The 23,331-nt window shown below is 36.7% G+C and overlaps 1 protein-coding gene across 1 annotated transcript in view; it reads right to left on the minus strand.

Moving 5' to 3' along the window:
* The window catches only part of LOC150083280 (murinoglobulin-1-like), an 892,685-nt gene that overhangs the window by 419,292 nt on the left and 450,062 nt on the right, over positions 1-23,331 (minus strand). The window contains exon 20 of the mRNA XM_090378459.1: positions 18,175-18,414. Within this exon, the coding sequence (XP_090234585.1) occupies positions 18,175-18,414 (240 nt within the window). The remainder of the gene's footprint in view (positions 1-18,174; positions 18,415-23,331) is intronic.

The raw sequence follows: 23,331 nt of genomic DNA on the forward strand, positions 1-23,331 counted from the left end.
AAGACACCTGGTTAGCATGAAGAGGAAAAACCAAACCCTCCAGCACATGACAACATGACGAAACAAGTGGCCCTCAGTCACCAGCGGCTTTCACTCCCTCTTACAGCAGCAAGAGGATCAGAGTGGAAGCAGAGGGTGTTAAAAATCTCTGGACCAGGCTGTTATGCACGGAAACCGAACTTGGCCTGTTACAATGTAAGAACGCTCATTGGTGAAGACAGAATATTAGAACTGGAAAAGGCATTAGAAAATGTGAATTGGAATATCATCGACTTGGCTGAAACAAGAAGAAATGAATCACTTATAAGTTTATCAAGTGCAAAGGTGGAGTTGGCTTACTGGTCAATAAAGATATAAAAAACATTTTGGAATTCGAAAGGTGCATCACCAAGGGTGTCAAGACCACTACTCAGGATTTCTAAGAGGTACAAACTAAAGGTTATAATGATATATGCACCAACATCGAGCCATGATGATGGAGAGGTTGAAGAAATGTACACCGAAACTGAGAGACTTCTAGATGAAACAAAAAACTCACTACACATTATGGGGGACTTGAATGCTAAGGTTGACAAGAGACAAAACAGTGCAGAAAGGAAAACTATAGGAAATTTTGGAATTGGTGAAAGAAATGAAAGAGGTGAAAGACTTGTGGAATTTGTAGAATCTCAAGGAATGTCAGTAATGAACACTTTTTCAAGAAAAGGGTGAACAGAAAGTAGACATGGAAGAGCCCAAATGGATTAACAACTATTGCAATCAACTTCATCCTCACTAACAGAAGATGTATTGTGAATGATGTTACCATCCTGAACAAGGTAAATGTTGTAAGTGATCACAGAATGGTGAGATGAACACTTGATATAGATATAAGAAAAGAAAGGAAAAAATTGATTTGAATAAATAATATAAAGGTTTTTGAGATAACAGAAGAGGAGAAAAAGCAGTATGTACTGGAACTTAAGAACAAGTTTGAGCTTCTGAAGACCTTTCAGGACGAAGATATCGACCAGAAATAAAACAATTTTCTGAAAGTGATTAAGTCCAAGAACCCTATAGGTAAAAAGAAATCCAAAGAAAATATTAGTCAAGAAACACTTGTCATGATGAGCCAAAGACAACAAGTGAAGACCAAAATAAACACAGACAAGGCAAAATTGAGTATACTGAGTTATGCAAAGCCATTAGAAAGAGAGGACATAAGAAGATCTAACACAAGAAAAGTAGAACAAGCATTAAGGGAAAACAAAGGACATAAATCAGCAGTCATGAGCAGTAATACAGAAAGACAAATGACACTGAAACTGAAGGATAGTGATGGTGTACTTATAGATAGCAGAGAAGGCATAATTTAAATAGCAGAAGACTACTATAAAGAATTATATAAGGAGCAAATAAATGAAAATAATGCAAGCAGCAGGTAAAAATGGATCAAAAATTAATATAAAACATCATTATGCCTGGCATTTGTTGATTATGAAAAGGCATTTGACAATGTTTTGGGCACTGGAAAGGTAAGGTATAGACACCCCATACATTATGATTTTGAAGAAAATATATGAGAATTATACCTCCTTTATTAAACTGTATAAATACGGTAGCAAATTTAAAATTGAGAAAGGAGTTCAACAAGGTGACACAATATCTTCAAAGTTGTTTCCTGCTGCCCTTGAAGCTTCAGAAGATTGGAATGGTTGCAGAAAGGAGTCAATCGTAAATGGTTTAGGAGAGTACCTAAACCATTTACGATTTGTAGATGAAATTGTGATCATAAGCCATGATCCCAAAGAATTAGAAGAACATCTTAATCAGTTATGCAGAGTCAGTAAGGATTTCGGGCTAAAGATGAATATGGCCAAAACAAATGTAATGATGAACAAGTATGCCACAGAAAGGGATATAAACATTGAAGGAGCAGTAATTGAAAAGGTGGAGTCATATACTTACCTGGGACAAGTCATTAGCTGTAATGACTTGTCCCAGATAAGTAATTAGCTGTAATAATGATAAATGGCTGGAAGTCAAGAGAAGAATAAATTTGGGATGGATAGCATTCAGGAAATATAGTCACATACTGAAGAGCAATATCCCATTTTGTCTGAAACATAAAATAATGAAACAATGTATACTCCCCACCATGGCTCATGGAAGCAAAACTTGGGCACTCACCAAAAGAATGGAAGAGAAACTGAAAACTACACAGCAAAGAATGGAAAGAATTATATTAAGAATCAGACTGTTGGATAAGAAGAGAAACACATGGATTAGGCAGCAAACACAAATAAAGGGCATTCTTATCAAAAATAAATAACTAAAATGGTCTTGGGCAGGACACATAGCTTGTAGACATGATGACAGATGGACTAAGAAAATAACAAATTGTACCCAAGAGAAGTTAAAAGAAAACCTGGACGACAACAATAGAGATGGACAGATGAAATTCATAAGTTCGTGAGTAGTAAATGGCTGCCCATTGCACAAAACAGAATGAATGAATTGGAAAGTTGCTGGAGAGGCCTTCATCCTGCAGCAGATTGAAAAGAGCTGCCGATAATGATTTAACAGGCTGGGAGACCCCAGATTTTAAATTTAATATTTGAAAAATGTACTTGGTATTTTAATTGTGCTTAGTGTGTACTAATGTTTGACCTTTTTTGCTAGTAGACTGCAATAAATATTAATTTTATTTCTTTATATTTTTTTAACAATACAGTAGAACGCTGATTATCTGAAAGTCAGTTATCCATAATAATTTGAAAGGCTGATTTCTCTTCTTTTTTTTGTTAATGGTAGTATTATTGAAGGAAATGTTTATTATGCTGAGAGTATTTCTGTCTGTATTTTTACATTGTATATCTGTTGAAATGTTGGATTAGGACTAATGGGTTTTCTCGGAAACCAGGAGTGTGATAATTTAGTCATTCGCTTCCATGAACCCAATTTTTCATTGCATATTTTGTTTTCTTTGTTTCATATTATGTTTAGTTTAGCTCTAGATTCGATAAGAATAATATCGACCCAAAACTGTGCAATTTATTATTTTTCTCAGTATTTTTATGGTAAAATGTCAATGAAAAGAAATATCACTGAAATGGGTAGAAAACCAGGAAGAATGCGATATAATCAAATATCGCATTCAAATATCCAGGAAGTTGATAGCCTAAATAAATTTAAGGCTCAGCTGGACAGGTATTTCGAACAAATGAAGGGGTGAAATGGAAGTGGGTTTTTATTTTATTTTATTTTTTTTTTTTGGCTTATGCTGCATAAGCTTGCTTTCTTGCATCATATTTTTTTTTTTTTTTTTTTTTTATGAGAACCCCAAACACGAGAGGTATTAAACCTATAGTACTTAGTACCGTGCTTGGGTTGGAGGTTGAGAAGACGAAAGAAGATATTTGTTGATATTGGACTTGAACTTCTGTAGATTGTAATTTTCAGGAAATACGTATGAAGGAAGGTTGTTCCAGAAAACGGCAGTTGAATGAATAAATGAGGAAGATGAAAAGTTGGTTCTGTGGGTTTGAAGTTGGACAGTAAATGGATGTTGGCTGGTGGCGGCACGTGTTCGGACTGTTTTTAAAGAGAGAGCGGGAATTATAGAAGCCAATTCAGAAGAACAGTGCCCATGGAAGTATCTGTAGAAGAGGCATGCAGCAGAAACAGTGCGTCTATGAGACAGCGAATGGAGAGACTCTGTTAGAGATGAATCATTAATTAACCGAACTGCCCTCTTCTGAATGGAATCAAGAAGCCTGAGAGAGGTTTTGGGGGCACCACCCCAGATGTGGGAACAATATTCCATGGCAGGGCAGATTTGCGATTTATACAGAGTGAGCAGCTTTTTGGGAGAAAAGTAACGCCGAGAGCGAAAGAGAAAACCAAGTTTTTTAGATGCAGAGGAAGCAATATTTGTAATGTGCTTGTGCCAAGAGAGATTAGAAGTCAGGGTAATCCCCAAAAGAGATATATCATTTTGCCTAGAAATCGGAGTGTCACTAAAGATAAGCATAGGAGCAGAAGAGTCCTTTTTGCGAGATATAAGACAAGATTGAGTTTTAGAAGGGTTGAAATCAACTAAGTTGTCTTTGCCCCACTGGAGAATTACCTGAAGATCGGCATTTAAGGAATTGGCAGCAGATTTTCGAGAACTTAAAGCTGATTGAGCTGGACAAGGTTTCTCAAAATGGAAAGTTGAATGCAATGTGCTATCATCGGCAAAACTATGGATAGGATTTCCAGTCAATGGAAGAAGGTCATTGATATACAAGAGGAAAAGAGTGGGGGAAAGAACTGAACCTTGGGGGACACCGGCATTAGTGGAGAAGTTAGAAGACAGAGAGCCATCTACCATCACACTCAGTGAGCGATCAGAGAGAAAACTGGATAACCAATTACTAAAAACAGTTGGCAAACCATAAGATGGAAGCTTGTTTAGAAGACCTTTATGCCAAACATGATCAAAAGCCTTTGAGATGTCAAGAGCAACTACTTGTGTTTCACCGAACCTTTCCATTGAATTAGTCCATAAATGGGTAACATAAGCCAGAATATCACCAGTGGATCGACACTGACGGAATCCATACTGGCGATCGTTGATCAGACGGAAAGTTTCTAGGTAGTTTAAGAGTTGGCGGTTAATTGATTTCTCCATTACTTTAGAAAGAGTAGAAGTAATTGCAATGGGACGATAATTGGATGGGAGGGATTTGTCACCCTTTTTAGGAACTGGCTGGATATGAGCAAATTTCCAAGCAGAAGGAAAAACACCTTTGGAATAAGAAAGTGAAAAAAGGCGGCAAAGAATAGGAGTAAGTTCAGGAGCACAGGTTTTGAGAACAAGTGGAGAAATACCATCAGGACCTGGAGCTTTCTTAGCATCAAGAGTCATCAAAATCCTTCTGATATCCTTTTGACGGAAGACCACAGGAGGCATTGAATGGAGCGTGTTAGGAATGGTGGGAGGTGTTTTACCAAGATCATTAATACATGAGCTCAAAGAAAAATGGGATGCTAGCAGGTCAGCTTTATCCTTGGCTGAAGTGACAACAGAACCATCTGGTTTGGACAGAGGTGGGAGCAGAGATGGGCAAAAGCTGCGGCCAATAGCTTTGGCAAGAGACCAGAATGCTCGGCTACCATTAGGGCAAGAAGCAAGTTTTCTACTCTTAGCCTGTTCAAACTCTAGTTTGGACTGATTAATAACTGCTTTACAATTGTTGCGAGCTTTGGTGTAGGCAGAAAATGAAACTGAAGAATTAGAAACAAGCCAATTACGATATGCAACGTTCTTCTCTTGGACAGCCTTAGCACATTTATTGGAAAACCAAGGTTTAGATAAAGGACGAGATTTTAAAGTGGAGTGTGGGATAAAGGATTCCATTCCTGCAAGAATAATTTCACTGACACGATGTGAGCAAACGTTGACATCAGAAGTTTTGAAACAGTAATCTGACCAAGGAAAAGAAGAAAAGAAGTCTCGCAGGTCATCCCATTTTGCATTCTTGTAATGCCAAACAATACGAGGTTGGGAATAGCCATGAGCTAAAGGTTCCATTGGAGAAGAGGCAATCACCAAGTTGTGATCTGAAGTGCCTAAAGGACCTCTCACTTCAACCTTGTACTTAGAAGGGTTGTTTGTGAGAAAAAGATCAAGCGTATTGGCTGTATGATTAGGATTGTCCGGTATTCTTGTAGGTAAATGAACAATCTGTGCTAGGTCATTAGTAATTGCAAAAGCCTCAGCATCTCGACCTGCTGGGTCGGTGTGACTAGAAAACGGAAGCCAGCTGGAGTTGTGAACGTTAAAATCACCAAGGAAAATTACCTCACTGTTAGGAAAGTTGGACTGGAGAAAGTCAAGTTGCAAAGAGAGGAAGTCAAAGAGCTCCAAGTGATTAGTGGAGTTGGGAGAACGGTAGAGACAACAGATGAATTTTACACAATGAGGTAGAGAGATTTTAAGCCAGAGAAGATCAAAGAGAGGAGATTCCAGATTGCCAAGTCTCTGACAGGGAATATCAGAACGGACATATGCACAAGTACCACCTTTGAGGCGAAAGGAATCATACAGCAAATAATTTGGACATCTGAGATGAGCAGTAGTTGAATCAACTGATAACTGAGATTCAGTCAGAAAAAGTACATGGGGTTTGGAAGACTGCAAGTGGAAATGGACATCGTTGAGATTAGAATTGAGACCACGTATATTTGTGAAATGAATTAGGAAGTCCTTGGGAGGTTTAGATCTTTTTGCAGATAAGCTTGCTCTATTATTTTGACAATTCATGGTGTATTCAATAGTAAGAAAAAGTGGGTGGGACATGCTGTATGAAGTAATAAAATTTTTGGATATGGCGTACATGTGGTAAGAATATACCCAGATCCTTGACATAACGTGGCCTCGACAATGCTCCCCGCATACACACTACTCGGACTCCCTCCAGTCACTATCTGGCAGAGTAGAGGTAGCAAGATTATACACTAGCTGATCCGGAAGCTTCCTAGAGAGTTACCAATAGGTTCAGTCCGGTGTACTAACTAGCGGCCGGCCTGCGAACACCGTTTTAGAGCTGTACCCTCGAAATGTAAGGAATATTGGATCTCGCCACGACATTCATCATAACCTCAAAAATCATCAATCATACTGCATGATGGAAGAGATAGGGAAGGGTTGGCCGGAACTTAGCTCTAGAGACTAAACATGGGTTCCACCACTTCAAGCCTCCAATAAGCAAAGTGGTGGTATTTCACCAGTTGATGAGTCATCTACCACCTAGTACTGCCTGGTAACATAGAGGGGCGGCATTCCTCCATGTGGTGTGGGCGCCACACCTCGACTCCTGCTTACGTTGGTTCACACCTGGGTGGTCACCCACCATGTACTTGTGCATGAAGGTTATACCCAGGATTACTAACAGTCCCACCATCGTGAAGGTGCAAGCAGAGGATTTGGCTGTCATAGACCGTCTGGACTTCGCCGAAATTGGGTCCACTTTGACTTGAGTGTCACCCGAATATCAGTTCCATCAGCGTTTTAGACTCACAGGTAGCAAGAACAGCTTGTCTGGCATATCTGAGAGAATGTCTGTGACAGCCTCAAGGACCTAGGAGCCCCAAGGAGAAATATGCCTCTACTAATGCTAATATTCACAAACATGTCTACCAAAACAAAACTAAATGGTTCTTAAGATTTTAAATTAGAGAAATGTGGGAATTCTCTATAATATTAATATCTGACTTTAAAAATTTATCTGTTGATTTATTCTTATTTGAGTCTTGCAATTATCATTATCTTACTTTATAATTACCTCTATTTTATCTGTTTCACATAACTGAGACTACACATTAGGAGTTAGTTGTTATCTAATTGTCTAATTAGTGGTTGTGTCTCATTTCTTTAGTCATCATAATGGCAACATGGGCAGTTATCATGACACCAACCATTATTTCTCCAGTAATTCACTTTGGACAATATGGAAAGTATATTTACCATACTTTAATATAAGAAATTCCTATGAAGGCAGAGATTGGGCAAATGCCGTTCACTAGATTAGTAAACAAAGGCACTTTTACATAAATACCAGCACTTCTACATCGTACAAATGTTCCACAATTTCTAAGATTTTTGTACCAACCGGAAGACACAAATATATGGGTGAATCTGGAAACTACTAACAGTATTGTTTAGCTACAACTGTTGCGTTTCATGAAAATCAAATGTCAATTTTTTTTGGAGGTCCATTCTTTTAGGAGAGAAAGTATATCTCCTGCCTGAAGTACTAAGAATGGTACCCTGCTGAAAATATTCACATTAGCAGAAATTGGACAGTGATTGCATTCTGCTAAAACTTTATTCATACAGCCATCTTCATGTTAAATTTATTACCAGAATCAGTGAAAATAACTGTTTGTTGAAGGCAAATTGCATTATTGCCTCCAAAATTTTCATCTCAAAACTGCTTCTCAAATCATCTCTTCAAGTTATGCAATAAATCAACAGATGTGTGTGTGTGTGTGTGTGTGTGTGTGTGTGTGTGTGTGTGTGTGTGTGTGTGTGTGTGTGTGTGTGTGTGTGTGTGTGTGTGTGTGTGTGAGAGAGAGCGTGTGTGTGTGTGTGAGAGAGAGAGCGTGTGTGTGTGTGTGTGTGTGTGTGTGTGTGTGTGTGTGTGTGTGTGTGTGTGTGTGTGTGTGTGTGTGTGTGTGTGTGAAAACTGAATCTACATTTAAATTTATTTTAATAAAAATTTACTGCATTTATATGCTTTTAGAGAAATCTGCCTTTCTAATTTTTCTCTCTCTTCAAGAGAAAAAATTGTGAAGTTTTTTAACTTTTTTTTAGTGTTGTGAAACACAGAATATATAGGTACCTCCTAAGGGTGATATTTTGCACTCGCTATCTTTTCATGTTAATCATCTCTTCCATTAGCTGCAACATCTTATTTAATTTGTATAACCTTCAGAGTAGCTCAACTTTAATTACAGTCATAATTAAAGTCAACAGCAAATAAAACACATGTGAAGAAAAAGAAGTGGAGGGCAGAAAAAATAAACCTTAAAAAGTGTCTCACAAAAATTCCCATATAAGCTGAAAATATGTGTATGATCTGTTGTTTTATCCAAAACAACAAAAAAAAAAAAAAAAAAAAACCCCACAAAATTATGGACAAGGAATTCTTGGGCAAGCCAAATTAAAATGAGATTTTTATTGCTTAATTTAATGTATGCATTGCTATGGATGCAATTTTAAGAATTTGTCCTAATGCTGCTACTGAAAATAGGAAATATTAGCTGTCCTGTGTACGTACGTAGAGTGATAAGAAGCACAGTAATGAGTGTAATCAACTTTTTTTTTTTTCCAGCAAAATCTCCAGCAGAAATTTAACAGCATATACAAAAGACATACAATATATGTTGCACAAATGTGAAAAAATGGGCAAATAATCAACAAGGAGGGAGAAAAACTCTGGTGGATGACCCTTACCCAAAACTAAAGTTGTCAGAGAATAAAATGCCATTAGGGTAGATTAGTGTGTGACAACTGTTGACCAAGGAGCTCGATAGCAGTTGTGGATCTGTCCATACCATCATTTGTGATGATTGCTGAAAAGAAAGGTTTGCATAAAATGGGTTTCAACATGTCTCAACAATGAACAGAAATTTTTACAGAGGAGGTTTGCATCTGAAGCACCTAATGCAATATAAGAGGATGGAAATGAATTCTTGGACTGCATAGTGACTGGATGAAACATAGTTTAGGCATTTCGATTTGGAGAGCAAGCAATATGACATGCATTGGACATATGAGTAATCACCACAGCCAAAATAACCAAAAAAAAAAAAACCACAGTAACAAAAACCTCAATCCCTATTTACATTGGTTCACACCTGGGTGGTCACCCAGGTGTGAACCAATGTAAGTAGAGATTGCAGGGTGGCGTCCATGCAACACAGACGAATGCAACTCTGTGTTACCAGGCAGTATTAGATGGCAGATGACTCTCATTAGCTGGTTTTTTTGGTTTTTTTTGTAGTTGTTGGCGCATCGGCTTCTGTGGCCATAATGCACCTCCCAAGGTTTTTGCAGTACTTTGATTAGCTGGTACATTACCACCACTTTACTTATTGGAAATGAAGGCTGTTCTCTGGATCAAAAAGGAAGGGAAGGGAAGAGGTGTTGAACTATTTTGTGTAGAGGTAAAACAGTCATCTCACAAAATTATATAGTACAAATCTTCAAAAGCTGATCTGCAATGTGCCATCAAAAAGAAGATAACCACATGTTTGACTGAAAGGTGTCTCTTGTAACACAACAATGCACAATCACATACATGGCTCAACAAACTATGGCAACCACCAAGATTTTAGGCTATGAAAGTGATTGAACATCCTCTATTACAGACCAGGATTGTCCTTTTGGTCTTTGAGGCTTCTCACAGACATTATCTTAGGTATGACAAGTTTTGACTTGCTACTTGGGAGTCTAAAACACTGATGGAACTGATATTCAGGTGACACACGAGTCAAGTGAACTGAACTACAGTCATCCTGCGACAACCAAATCCCCTTGTGCAAGTCCTGAAATACAGCATCTAGTATACTGGAGGTGACCACCCAGGTGTGAACCAATGTAAGTAGGGACTGAGGTGTGGTGTGCATGCAATACAGAGGAATGCCACCCCTCTGTGTTGCCAGGCAATACTAGGCAGTAAATGACACTCATTAACTGGTACATTACCATCACTTTGCTTATTGGAAGTGAAATAACTAAACACTGGGTTTCATCACTTCAAGTGGTGAAACCTGTGTTTAGTCAACAAAGCAAAGTTCCGCAACTCCCCCACCTTTTCCATCATATGGTATGATTGATGTCTTTTAAGGTTGTGATAGGCATCATGGAGAGAGAGATACAGCCTTCCCTGCATATTGAAGGTTCTAAAATGGTGTTTGCTGGCCAGCCACCAGATAGTCTACCAGACCAAACCTATTGGTAACTCTCTAGCAGGCATCTGGATTAGCAAGTATATAATCTTGCCGCTTCTACTCTGCCACATTGCGACTGGAGGGAGTTTGAATAGTGTGTATATGGGAAGCATTGTCGAGGCTACATTATGTCAAGGAGCTGGGTATATTCTTGCTGTTTGTATAAGCCATACTGAAAAATTTCATTACTTCTTACAACATGCCCTCCTCACCTTCTCATACTGCTGAATACATCATGATTAGTCAAACTAACAGAACAAATTTATCTGCAAGAAGATCTATACCTCCCAAAAACTTCCTCATTCATTTCACAAATATATCTAGTGTCAGTTCCAATCTCAGTGATATCCATTTCCACTTGCAGTCTACTAAGTCCAATTTACCTTTTCTGACAGAATCTCAATTATTGGTTGATTCAACCACTACTCATTTCAGTTGTTCTAATTATTTGTTGTACAATCTCTTTTGCATCAAAGGTGGTATTTGTGCATAAGTCTGCTCTGATATTCGCTGTCAGAGACAGTAATTTGTAATCTTCTCTTTTAGATATTTTCTGGCTTAAAATCATTCTACCCCATTCTGACAAATTCATCTACCTCTATCAATCTACTAATTTCACTAATCACTTGGAACTCTTTGACTTCCGTTCTTTGACTCAACTCTCTCCAGTCCACCTTTCTTAACAGTGATGTAATTTTCCTTCATGATTTTAACGTTCACAACTCTAGCTGGCTTCCATTTTTTAGTTGCATGGACACAGCTGGGTTCATGTGGCTAAAAAATGGAGCTACACAATGTGTAACAATAGGGTCAATTATATGCTAATGATTTTTCTATTATCTGCATTATGCTATAATATCTTGCTGTCTCTACTCTGAATGGGGCCTTAAATGAAGGGCACTTGCACTAATATATGAAACCATCTTCTTTCTAATTGTCTGCTATGGTGCAGCAGTGTGGTGTACCAGAGCCAACATCCAGTGAAATAAAGCTAAGTTGGATTCAATTCAGAGAGTTATGCTCCTCACAGTTACTAGAGCCTGTCACACTGTTAGTATGCCGGGCTCTTCAAGTCTTCGAAGGATATTTACCCCTGTACCTTGAGGTGATCAAGCAAGGCCTATTTCAAAGACTAAAGAAAGGTATTCCCTCTGAGATACTTGACATCTCCCTTGATCTGGCCAATGATCCCAAAAGAGAGAGAAAACATATTGCAAACAAACTTGTTGAAATTTGGCAAGATGCATGGGATAACACAAACAAAGGATCTATTACCAAACTTTACCTACCTTCTGTTGCCTAAACATACCCAAAGTCTCTTCTCTGGTTTTCACCAGGCCTCCAAGTAATATCTTACTTACTGTACATGAACTCTTCAGAAAAAAAATTAACAGATCTGGGAATCGAACAAAACCCACTTTGCACATGTGGACAACACGTACTACTGTCCTTATTATGAGGATTACAGGACAAGACTGATCACAAAAACACACGGAAACCTACACCATCAGGAATATCTATTTCTGCAAGATGAGCTCTACTATCATGCTCTTACCAAGTTTGCTCAATTAACCTTCCATCCTAGACATACTACTCAGACAATCATCTCCTAGGCAACAGTTCAACAGTAGTACAAAGGGAATACACCTAAACGCACTGCAAACCTCTATGGGGTTGAATAAACTAGTGTCTCTGCTGGGGTATGATATGCTGCAAATCCCATCTGGGGTAGCATTAACTTCAAACCCTGCTGATACCTTTGGGTGTGGGATGACTTTGCACCTGTATACTGGAAGGCGGGTCAGGTGCTACAATTTAACACCCAAAGGCACGTCAGGTGCCTTTGGGTGTTAAATGCCATATGGCTCCTCTTTGCAGGGTAACTCTTACCATGCAACCTTTTTTCTTTCCTTGGCCCTGGGTGGGTGGGCTCCCCAGGCCAGGGTTCCAACCTTCATTCTCTCCCTACTTCCATCATCTGGAGGACACCTTCCTTCGCACTTTAACTTCTCCCTCTTTAGCTATCTCCTTTGTTTTCTTCCTTTTTTTTTTTTTTTTTTTTTAACTTGGTCTCTGTCAGGAAGCTCAGGTGACCCTGGCAGAGGTCAGCCAGAGTATTATGGGCAGCTTGGCTCACCACCCAGTGGTGGCAGCAGGCAACACGGGGGTCCCATTAGGGGTCTTGCAGCCAAGAAGCCAGTGACATAACAACAGATCGTAACACTACTCTGACACAAACCAGACATTACACTTTTTCTGGCTTTTATAGAAATTTTGTACTTCTTTACAAAGTACCATGGTGCAGATGTGGGAAGCACCGGTGGCACCTTCCACAAAACACTATGCCTCTACTCTGCCACATAGCAACTGGAGGGAGTCTGAGTAGTGTGTATGTGGGAAGCATTGTCACCCAAATATCACACATGTACCTAATTATTATATCTATGCATGATCTGCTTTTCCTAATTTCTTGCTGCTCATCACTTAATGCTATAATTTCTTTTACTTTTTCTAATATTAACTCTGTATACAGTTTCGCTGAAGTGTTTAATAAATTTATATCCCTATACTTTTCAGAAATTGCTCATCTTTTTACATATTGGTACAGTTATATTTTTTTTTTACCAATCACTTGGTATGGTCTTTTCTTTAAAGTCTGTTTCAATAATTCTATTAATTTTGTAGTTGGCTTTTCTCCTCCAAATTTTATCTATACCTGCACTTTTCCTATTTTTTTGTTTTCCTATTATTCCTTTAATTTCTTCACTGATCTTATTTATTTTTTTTCTAATATTTGCTGCATTTCACTTGTATATAATTTTTTTAAAATAATTTACCTATGTACCTGAATCTATGTTTATTAATATTTATTTAATTCTTTTCTTCAGTTTCGTATTATTCGCCACATTTTTCTTTGTGCTCCGTAGAAATCATGTTCTAATTCTAGGAAAGATTCTAGTATACAAATAAGAGAAGGTAATCCACAGATTTTGGTGGAAACTGCTTAACCATTTCATAATGGATATTATTTGCTCTAGCAGCATTTTCCTTAGTAAGACTTTCCCTTTGATCTGAAACTGATGTAGTTTCTCATTTATCCAAATATTTTCTCAGACTGTCTTGGTGTTTGTTAATTGGTTGATAGAGGATGTAAATTGGCCCAAAATTTTGGCTCTGACAATGAATATATAGCATGCTTTGGCATGCACATATTTAAAGGCTGAAGATTAAACATGTTAGAATCTCTTCAGAATATCCTCCAAGCTTTGTTTTGAGGTTTTTTTTTTTTTTTTTTTTTTTTTGCCCTGCTGTGTATTTTGGATTCCAATATGGTTTTGGGATTTTGTAGAAATTGGGGGAGATAATTTGGCATTGCAGCTACATGAATGATATTTTATCTGATTTAGGTCACTGTATCATTGCCAGGTTCTTCACTCACTGGAGTGATGTCAAATTCAGCCAGTCAGTTCAATCTTTCACCATGATAACTTAAAGGGAACCAAAATCTTTGACTAAGTAGCAAAGTTATCATGAGGAAATAGTAGTAGTAGTAATGGCAAATGATGCAAGAAAGCAAGTTTATATAGCATCAGTCAAAAAAAAAAAAAAAAAACCTACACAGTTCACCCATCTGTACCATCCAAGAATTTGTCTAGTTTTTTCTTGAATTTATTCAACTCATCCATTTCCACAACAACGGATGGAAGCCAGTTCCAATCCCCCCACTGGCTGAAGGCAGAGGCAGACTGGCCATAAGACTTACTGGGGAAATTCCGGTGGGCCTGAGGCCTGTGTAATTTGGTCCATAAACAATATAGCCACAAACACTAGTATGAGGCAGCTACAAGTTTTCCCAGGTAAGAATTTTGACTCAGTCCACCTCTGTCTGAAGGCACACTTCTGCACATCTATCCTTCAACCACACTTCCTCAGTTTGAATTTATGCCCCCTGATGTATGCAGTCCCAGAAAGAGGAAGAGTGCCATTAACATTTAGCTAGCTTACTCAATCTATTTGAGGCCGTATACACCTCAATCAGATCTCCCCGCAGGTGCTTAGTTTCAAAACGCTGCAATCTGCTGAACTGAAGCCTTTCTAGGTAAGGGCACCCTTTTGTTCCCTTTACCAGTCTTATTGCCCTTCTCTGCACTCATTCCAGCAGATCTACATCCTTCTTAAAGTGAGGCCTCCTGAACTGTATACAGTACTCAAGATGCAGCCTAACAATGGCTTTATAAAAAGGGATAATCACATCCTTATCCCTGCTAGAAAAGTTTCTGTATATCATTGACAAAATCCCATGTACTGTCCTGACAGCATTGTCTGCATTGCTCAGAGAATTTCATGTCTGACTATTACACACAGGTTATTTCATTCACACTACCCCGAGTATATTACCACACAGTCGATCAGTTACTCTGGCATTACTGCTACACATATGCGGTAATTTGTCAATGTTAAACTCAACTACCCTTTCACAACCCATTGACCCAATTTTTTTAGATCTTTTTGCAGTAGTTCACTCTGATTACTGTCATTAACCACCCTATCAACCTTTGTATCACTTCCAATGTGATGCTTTGTATCACTTTGTATGTGGGAAGCATTGTCGAGGCTACATTATGTCAAGGAGCTGGGTATAAGCCATATTGAAAAATTTCATTACTTCATACAACATGCCCTCCTCACCTTCTCATACTGCTGAATACATCATGATTAGTCAAACTAACAGAACAAATTTATCTGCAAGAAGATAAATTCCCAAAAACTTCATATCATTGATAAATATTGAAAACAACAATGGGCCCAGCACTGAACTCTGGGGACTCCACTAATAATAACATTAGTCCACAAAGAGCAGTGCCCACTGATAACCACTCTCTATCTTCTTCCACTTAACCATCCCTTTATCCAATCCATAGTAGTAACTTGCCCTTAATGCCAACACTGCTCCAGTTTTTACAGCAATCTTTTATTATTACTAGCCATATAGTGCAAGGAAGCCTGACTCTTATGCTGCACCAGATAAAAAAAAAAATTCCAAATTTTCCAAGAGAGAGTCAGAAGTAGAAGGGAATCACCAAGAAAGGGAAGAATGATGATATCCAGCTCAGGACCCTGGGTATGTTAAGCACATACTCACTAGATGCAAGCCCCTGGGGTTAGGTATGTGAAACAATAACAAAAGTCTTCCTGAAATCTAAGTATATGATGTCAAAATTATCACTTGCATCCAGTTCTTTAGTCACTGAATCAGATAACCTTGTCTAACCAGTCTGATAGTAACCTATCAGACTGGTTAGATAAGGCAGCCCATAACAAATCCAAGCTGTGATTGCAGCATAATTGTATGCTTGTCCAGATGTTTCTGCATTACTTCTTTAACCAGTGATTCTATTATTTTCCCTGAAACAGACATTAAGCTAACAGATCTGTAATTACTTATGTTGCCTTTTGATCCTTCTTTATGAACTGGGGATATATTCGCACATATCCAGTCCACAGGGAACTTCCCTGAATCCAAGCATCCCTGGATTCAGTGATAGATTTCATGATACTTGGGTAGATACTTGGATAGATTTCAGCATCCCAGGTGTCCTTTTTATGTCCATGTTCAACAATTTCTCCTCCACTTTCCTTTCAGTTATCACAAAGTCATTTAGCTCCTCATTAGAGTTTGATAAACTTTTGGCATCCATTTCTCTAAAGAATTCCTCAAGTGTGAATGTAGATGCAAAATACCTATTCAATTTGTCCACAACCTGAGCAGGGTAATCAACAGTTAATGCATGGACAACCAGTGACCCAATGTGATGTAACCTCTTCCTTCTACTGTTAATATAAGCATAGAAGCCTTTGTTGTTTTTCTTTGCCAGAGACTTCTCATAATCTGCATTAGTGTGCCTAACCTCCAATGTGACTTGATTACAGACTAATTTATATCTACCATAGGCATATGAATCACATGATAATTTATATGCATCCCATGCACTTTCTTCTCTACCATTGTACTGTCTATTGCACAAGTGTGGTGGCGCCTCCGTAGCCAGGTGGGAAGGAGCAGCCGTGTGTAGCACACGCTTCTTGATTAGACCGGGGTTCCAGCCCGTCACCACCAAATACGGAGGATGCGGAAAGGTCAGGGAATGACCACCATATATCCCCAAGCAATATGGCCTTAGTTGCTAATGCTCCTAAAAACCAAAAAAACAACAAGCACAAGTGTGAGCTCTGGCATTAAGTTGGGCAGCTGAGAGCTTGATGGGGCCGCCATTTTAATTCCTTCAAGGGCATCTACTACTCATCAAGTGAAGTGATCATGTCCATAAGGATTTTCTTCCACTTCCCAAGTGAAGGGAGGAGAGAAAGGTGTAGACTGAATGATCAATGGCAGAAAATGTAGGCATTCAATGTGCCAGCCGTATGCTTCACACATTTACATCAACCATGTATAATATGTTATACTGCCATCTGAGGAAGAAACTATACAAGTTACAGTTTGTACAAATGCCGCTGGTTGATAACAAAATCAAGAGATGGAATTTTGTTCAGAAATGTTTCAGCTTAAGGAAGACAGTGAAAATTTTCTGGAATGAATCATCTTTAATGACAAGTGCACTTTTCACACCAGTGGAAAAGTAAACAGGGAAAATGTGAGAATATGGGGTAGAGAAAAAATTGCAATATCAGTGCAACGGTCCAAGGATAGCTTTTTTTACAATGAGTTGTCAAAAGTATATGAACCTTTCTTCTTTGAATAAATTATTGTCACAGGCATTATGTATCTGAACATGTTACAGAATTTCTTTATGCCCCAACTGCAAGATGATAATGATTGCAATGATTTTCCTTGACACAATGTTTCCTGGGAAGTCAACTGGAAGAGTAGCTCCCTGCAATCCTCTGATTTGACTCCTTTCGATTTTACTCTCTGGAAATTTGTGAAAGATTAGGTATATTAGGAAAAGGTATATTGTGAAAGATTAGGTATAAAGATTAGGTATATGTTCCTCCTATGCCAGGAACAATTATGGAATTTAATGCATTTGCGAAGTAGTCAGCCGTAATGACAGGGATATGTTACGCTGAATATGGGAGGAACTGGATTATAGGTGGGACATCTGCAGAGTAACTAAAGGTGCCCACATCAAACACCTCTAATGTTTAATTTGTTTAACTCCTCTCTCACCTAGATATAGTTTCAGGTTTTTATCATGTATCCTATTCCCACAATAATGTTTTAGTTTTGTAAAGATCTGTGAATACCCTGTATATTAAATAACATTCTTGGATATTTTTGCTAACTTCTTTTGTTTTCCCTTATTGGAATGAAAAAGAAAATAAAAAAAGGATAAAAGAAAAGAAAAGCAGAATACCAGTGCAAGCACACAAAATAAAAATATACACAAAGTATATAAAAATTTTTGTAGGAAAAATTTTGTGGTTAATTTAAATGTCAATACCATATCAATCTTTTTAAAGTCACAGAAAATCATCAACTGCAGCACATTAAATATTTTCACTGCTTAAACCCACAAAGGGTTGGGTCTTACTAATCCCTGTAACTTTTTAATCTACATTACACCTGAAACAACAAAGTATGTGAATGCATGAAATATCTGTATACAGTACATATTAATTTTTAACATTAACACATGTAAGCATTACTTTATGAAAAACAATTACACTCACTTCCACTAACAACTGATGTGTTGCAGCATCTCTAGCTGTTAATCGAGCCATTATGTGACTTCCACAGACAGCATCATTTTCCAGGGAGTAGGCATAAGCTGTTACATTAATTTTTCCTAAAATTTCTGGACGGATCATAAAAGTATGTGAAGAGCTTTTTCCTCCACATACACAGAGTTTATGTACTGCTGTTCCATTTATAATTTTATAATGTACACTTGGTTCTAGAGCAAGTTTAATCTGATATAAAAAATAATAATAATAATAATAATAAAAAACACATAATTGTCAATTAAAGTCAAATATTTGAAAAACAGAAGTAAATAGATAATACCATAAAATTTTAATGTGTGGCTAAAATACTGTTAACCAACCATTAATTTACATGCATCAAAATGAAAATTTAATAATGTCCCCCAACAGTTATTATGTTAATATGCATTATGCATTAACATAGGATACTGTGGTAACTATGACCACATACTATAATGATTATTATATTATAGTACACCAGGATAAAATATTATAATAATGAGTAAAAATCATTACATACTGTCTATTTATATGGAAAATTACTTTAATATAGTAATAAAACATGTATAATATAATTCTGTATTTCCAACTCCAAGATATCAGCCAAATAATTTTTGGCATTTATGCACAAATGAAAAAAAAAAAAATAATAAAATAATAATAATAAATAATAATAATACAAAATAACTACACACTTCATTGCATTGGAACGTTATAAAAATTTAAGATGTTTTGAGTATTAACTTGGATTTTATGCTTCACCATACAGAAAATGTTATGCCGTATGCATGTGATATTTCTAACTCTGTTGAAGATGGATAATTATTGTTCTATTGATGAGGTGGACTGGCAGTGGTGAGCTGTGAATATTTTAACAATGGGCTCGCAGTTTTGCCAAATTTTTGATGAAAATTGTGGGGGAAGACGTCATCTGCGACTTCCCTCAGAGGCGCCGAGCACTCACTAGTAGTGTGATTAGAGCATGTGATGCATTTTTCGTGATCGATATGATTTCTCGAGTCAGCCTGGTTATCACGCCCCCCCCACTTTATGTGATACCTGGATACGATATTATCTCCAGTTCTAACTTTTTAGAATTTTTGAATAGTATGAAGTCACGATCATACTTCCTGAAGTAAGTATGATTGCAACAATCATACTGCAGTAAGTATGATTGCAACAATATAAGTATTTGTCATATGACTGCAACAATACAAATATTTGTCAACAATTTATTTTTTTGTCTCGTATTTTCGTTACATTCCATTGTGAGGTGCCCAGAACAGCTGCATATGTCGTTTCAACTACAAGATCGGTAGTTCAATCGATGCTGTTTTCTAGAGACATTTAGATACGTTGCAATCGGAAGTATACAGTACATCTCTTACTTTAGTTACCATAAATCCATTGTATCTTGTCTTCCAGAAATTATGTAAATTTGAGAACGTTACAATAAAATATTTACAATACAAAAGCTCTTTTATTTCGTAATCAATATACAAATCAAAATACCTAAAAGAAATGCGAAGGTTCACATAAAACCATCTACCATGTGTGCTTAGCACACATGCCACTTTTTTACTTGGCTCTCTCTTTTATTTTAACAACTAGGGATATTTCCCTAGTTGTTAAAATAATATAATGGATACACTTTTTTTTCATGATAAAATTTTAATATTGTGAATAAAAAAATAACATGGAATATTTCCCATTTCAAAAATAACAAAAACTATCAGAAAACATTCTACAATATAAAAACAAATTTTACATAAAAAACAAACTCTTCTAGAAAAGGTACACAAAAATCACAGATTACATGAAAAAAATCATTATACAAATATTCAAGAAAAATTTATTCTAAAAATTGCCATATAGAATTTACTTCTTTATTAATATTTGTTGTCAATCTTCTGCTTTGGTCAAAAGCTGAGCGATGATTACAGAGGAATGATTTGACATAACGATCTCGATCAATGGTTTTCCATTTAGATGTATGGTCATCGTAATCTGCATTTGTCACAATATTATTCATTACGCTGAAAGCTTGCTCAGCTTCAGCACTGCTATTCGCAATGGTTTCAAAGATATTTCTGGCTTTCTTAATTGAAGAGCGAATTTCACTCGAGTTTAAAGATAAACTGTCTTCGACAAAATCTCTAAAATCATTAATTTTTATTTCATATTTTATCAGAAAACTTACATTTCTTATTCATTTTTCACCATCTTGCCATAGAGATGAAGGTTCTTTCATAATCCAGGTAGCATATGTTTAAAATTTCTTTCAATTCCTCATCGTCAATAATATCATTATTTTCTTCATTTAATTTTAAATTATTCTGTTGCATTAATAACTTATCCTTAACGTGTAACAAGGTAATTTTTTAAATGTGTTCTTACTTTTTATTCCTTTGAATTCTTTCAACTTCAACATTATTATTGCCTGTTAATAATTGCCTGTAATTAACATTAAATTATTGCCTGTATGCCATTATATTTTGGAACATTTTCTTCACAGTGAAAGCCTCGACACGGTTTCCAAATCTGCCAGCATTTCAACTTCAGAAAGCTTACTTAATATCTTAGTTGCCTCATTCACCCCCCCCCTTTGACATGGTTACTGTCACTTGAATACTGTGCAAAATATAGGAATCATTCGGATATTCAGCTACTGTGACCATGTAAACATAGACAAGAGAAATTTACTGAGATGCATGGATCACTCACTTCTTCGAAAAACATATGCCTGTTTGTCAGAGTAATGGAGAATCACAACACAGGTTGACCAAAAGCTATTATCAGGAATCTTCTCAATCCTCTGACTGGATATGGAAAGCATATTAACTAGCGAGACTTCTCGGAATGTGGTTCTATAGGTTTTACAGACACCACTAATGTTGTGGAATAGTAATCCCTTTCACCCTTAATTCGCACTTTCTAATTACCTAAGTTGCCTAAAGGCCAGAGGTGAGAACAATGTATACAAAGTTGTCTCAATAATCCATTCATCCTATGGAAATGTTTCCATAGAAACCAGGGGGAATTCAAATAAATTCGCTATGAAGAAGTTTATTAAACAGAGGTCCAACTGTAATTATCTCAAAAATGAAGCAATTTTAAAATACATAACTGGTCGATTGTGCCATTAAAATGTTGGGGATGGGACCCTACTTGCCCCACTGTAGTTCCGGCACTGGATACTCAATAATTGAATTCAGGATTTCATTTGTAAAATAAATAATCATTTCAACAATGGGCTCACAAATTTTCAAAAAAAATTAACAGTGGGCTGTTGCGAGCCCACTACAGCTCACCACTGTGGACTGGGCATATTATTTTAAGAAGTTGAGCTTTTACTAATGTGCTATTTATACAGTGTTTAGGATGCAGCCTAGAAATTCTTTAATTGCTAAATAATGCTAGGTGTTGGGGTTGGGGAGAAGCTTTTACATTTCTGTCTAACACTTGTGAAAGAGCGATTGTATGCAAAATGCTTCACCAAACTCTCCTATATACTGATCAACAATGTTGAGTGTTTCAAGATTAGCTTAACCGAAACAAGTCAGTAATGTTAACAGAATCCAATGATGTCACTCTCTCTCTCTCTCTCTCTCTCTCTCTCTCTCTCTCTCTCTCTCTCTTCTGTAGATTCCCAAAACATCGTATATGTCTCAAGTAACTGCCTTACATAAAACTTTCAACAATTATAGTTAAGTTTGTTTACAGCTCTCTGTTTGTTCTCTCAAAGAAAGGTAGGTGAAGAAGGAACACTGGATCTTAGTGTAGTCTCCAGCACTGTGCAGGATGGCTGATGGGTCCCTCTTTTTAATTATTTTGAAGGCATCAACCGTTATCCTCAGGCCCTCATATAAGTCTATCAGAAAGCTAAATTTGCAGTTAATCTCCTCACACTCTTTGCAGTGAAAGCACACAGAGCCATCCCCTTTGCCATATCATGTCTCTTGAGATAACAACATGGCACAGAAATGGAAGTAGTGCACTGTATGTAGTTCTGGTTCAGAAGAAAACTGCTATTAATGGTTCTATCCACAGCCAAAACAACCAAAAGAACAGATTAATTTCCAGGATAAAAGAAAATCACTCTGTCCTAATTCTCTAATAGGGTGCTTACAATTGAACACAGGTTGACCACATATTGTCCATGTTAGGAATATGCCTTAATCTTTTCCACTGGCTATGGACACAAGAAAGAAGTTGACCAGTGTGACTTCTCAGTACAGTATTTACACTAATTGTAAATATGCTACAGACACCACTAAACTGTGGATTAATCCCTTTAGTTCTTAATTCGTGCTTTCTACAGCAGTAGTTCTATTGCCTAAAGGCCAGAGGTGCAATTTTATTTATTCTATGGAAATTATTTTAATTGGACCACTCATGGATTTCAGAATCTACATAAGCAAGAGATCCGAAAACTATAAAATTTAGTTTAATTTAGCAGTTGGTGTGTAAAGTTAGTGTGATACGTAAGAGGTTTTTTTTAAGTAAATATAGGTACACATCTATATCTTTGAAAGTAGTGTTGTAGTTTAATAAATTTTGATTCTGCTGTAACAGCAAATTTAAATATTATACCTATGTAATATTTCATTGTCTATTGTGGCTGTAGCATACGTTTCCTTTATTGAAAGCTTTCTGGTTTTTCACTCTTAAAATATGAATTAATTCAAGAGTGCTTAATTATTTAATTTTTTATATTGAATCATATCATTATCAATTATATTACTCTTAAGCTATATTACTATAACCTCTTTTAAATTAAAAATTTTAAATTGTCAATAAACAACGAATTAAATGAAGCAGTAATAAAACCAATAATATATTAATATTTAAAAATGTATTAATCATAATAGCAACAAATATTTATATGAAAACTACTAAATATGGTGCTGTTTCTTGTATTCTCTCTAACTGGTGAACTCCTCTGACAGTGTGGTCATCTCAGAGTATAAACAGAAAATTTATTTATTTATTTAAATGAAAAAAGTAATTTTATTAATTTGAAATTAATTGTATTGAATATGCTGCTAGATTCAATATTAATTAATTATAAATTATAATTTTCCAAAAATGGTTTGCCATTTAATATCTTTGTTTTTTATAATA

The sequence above is a fragment of the Mastigoproctus giganteus genome, chromosome 7, assembly GCF_048544385.1.
Source record: "Mastigoproctus giganteus isolate SK-2022 chromosome 7, ASM4854438v1, whole genome shotgun sequence".
Taxonomy (NCBI): Eukaryota; Metazoa; Arthropoda; class Arachnida; order Uropygi; family Thelyphonidae; genus Mastigoproctus; species Mastigoproctus giganteus.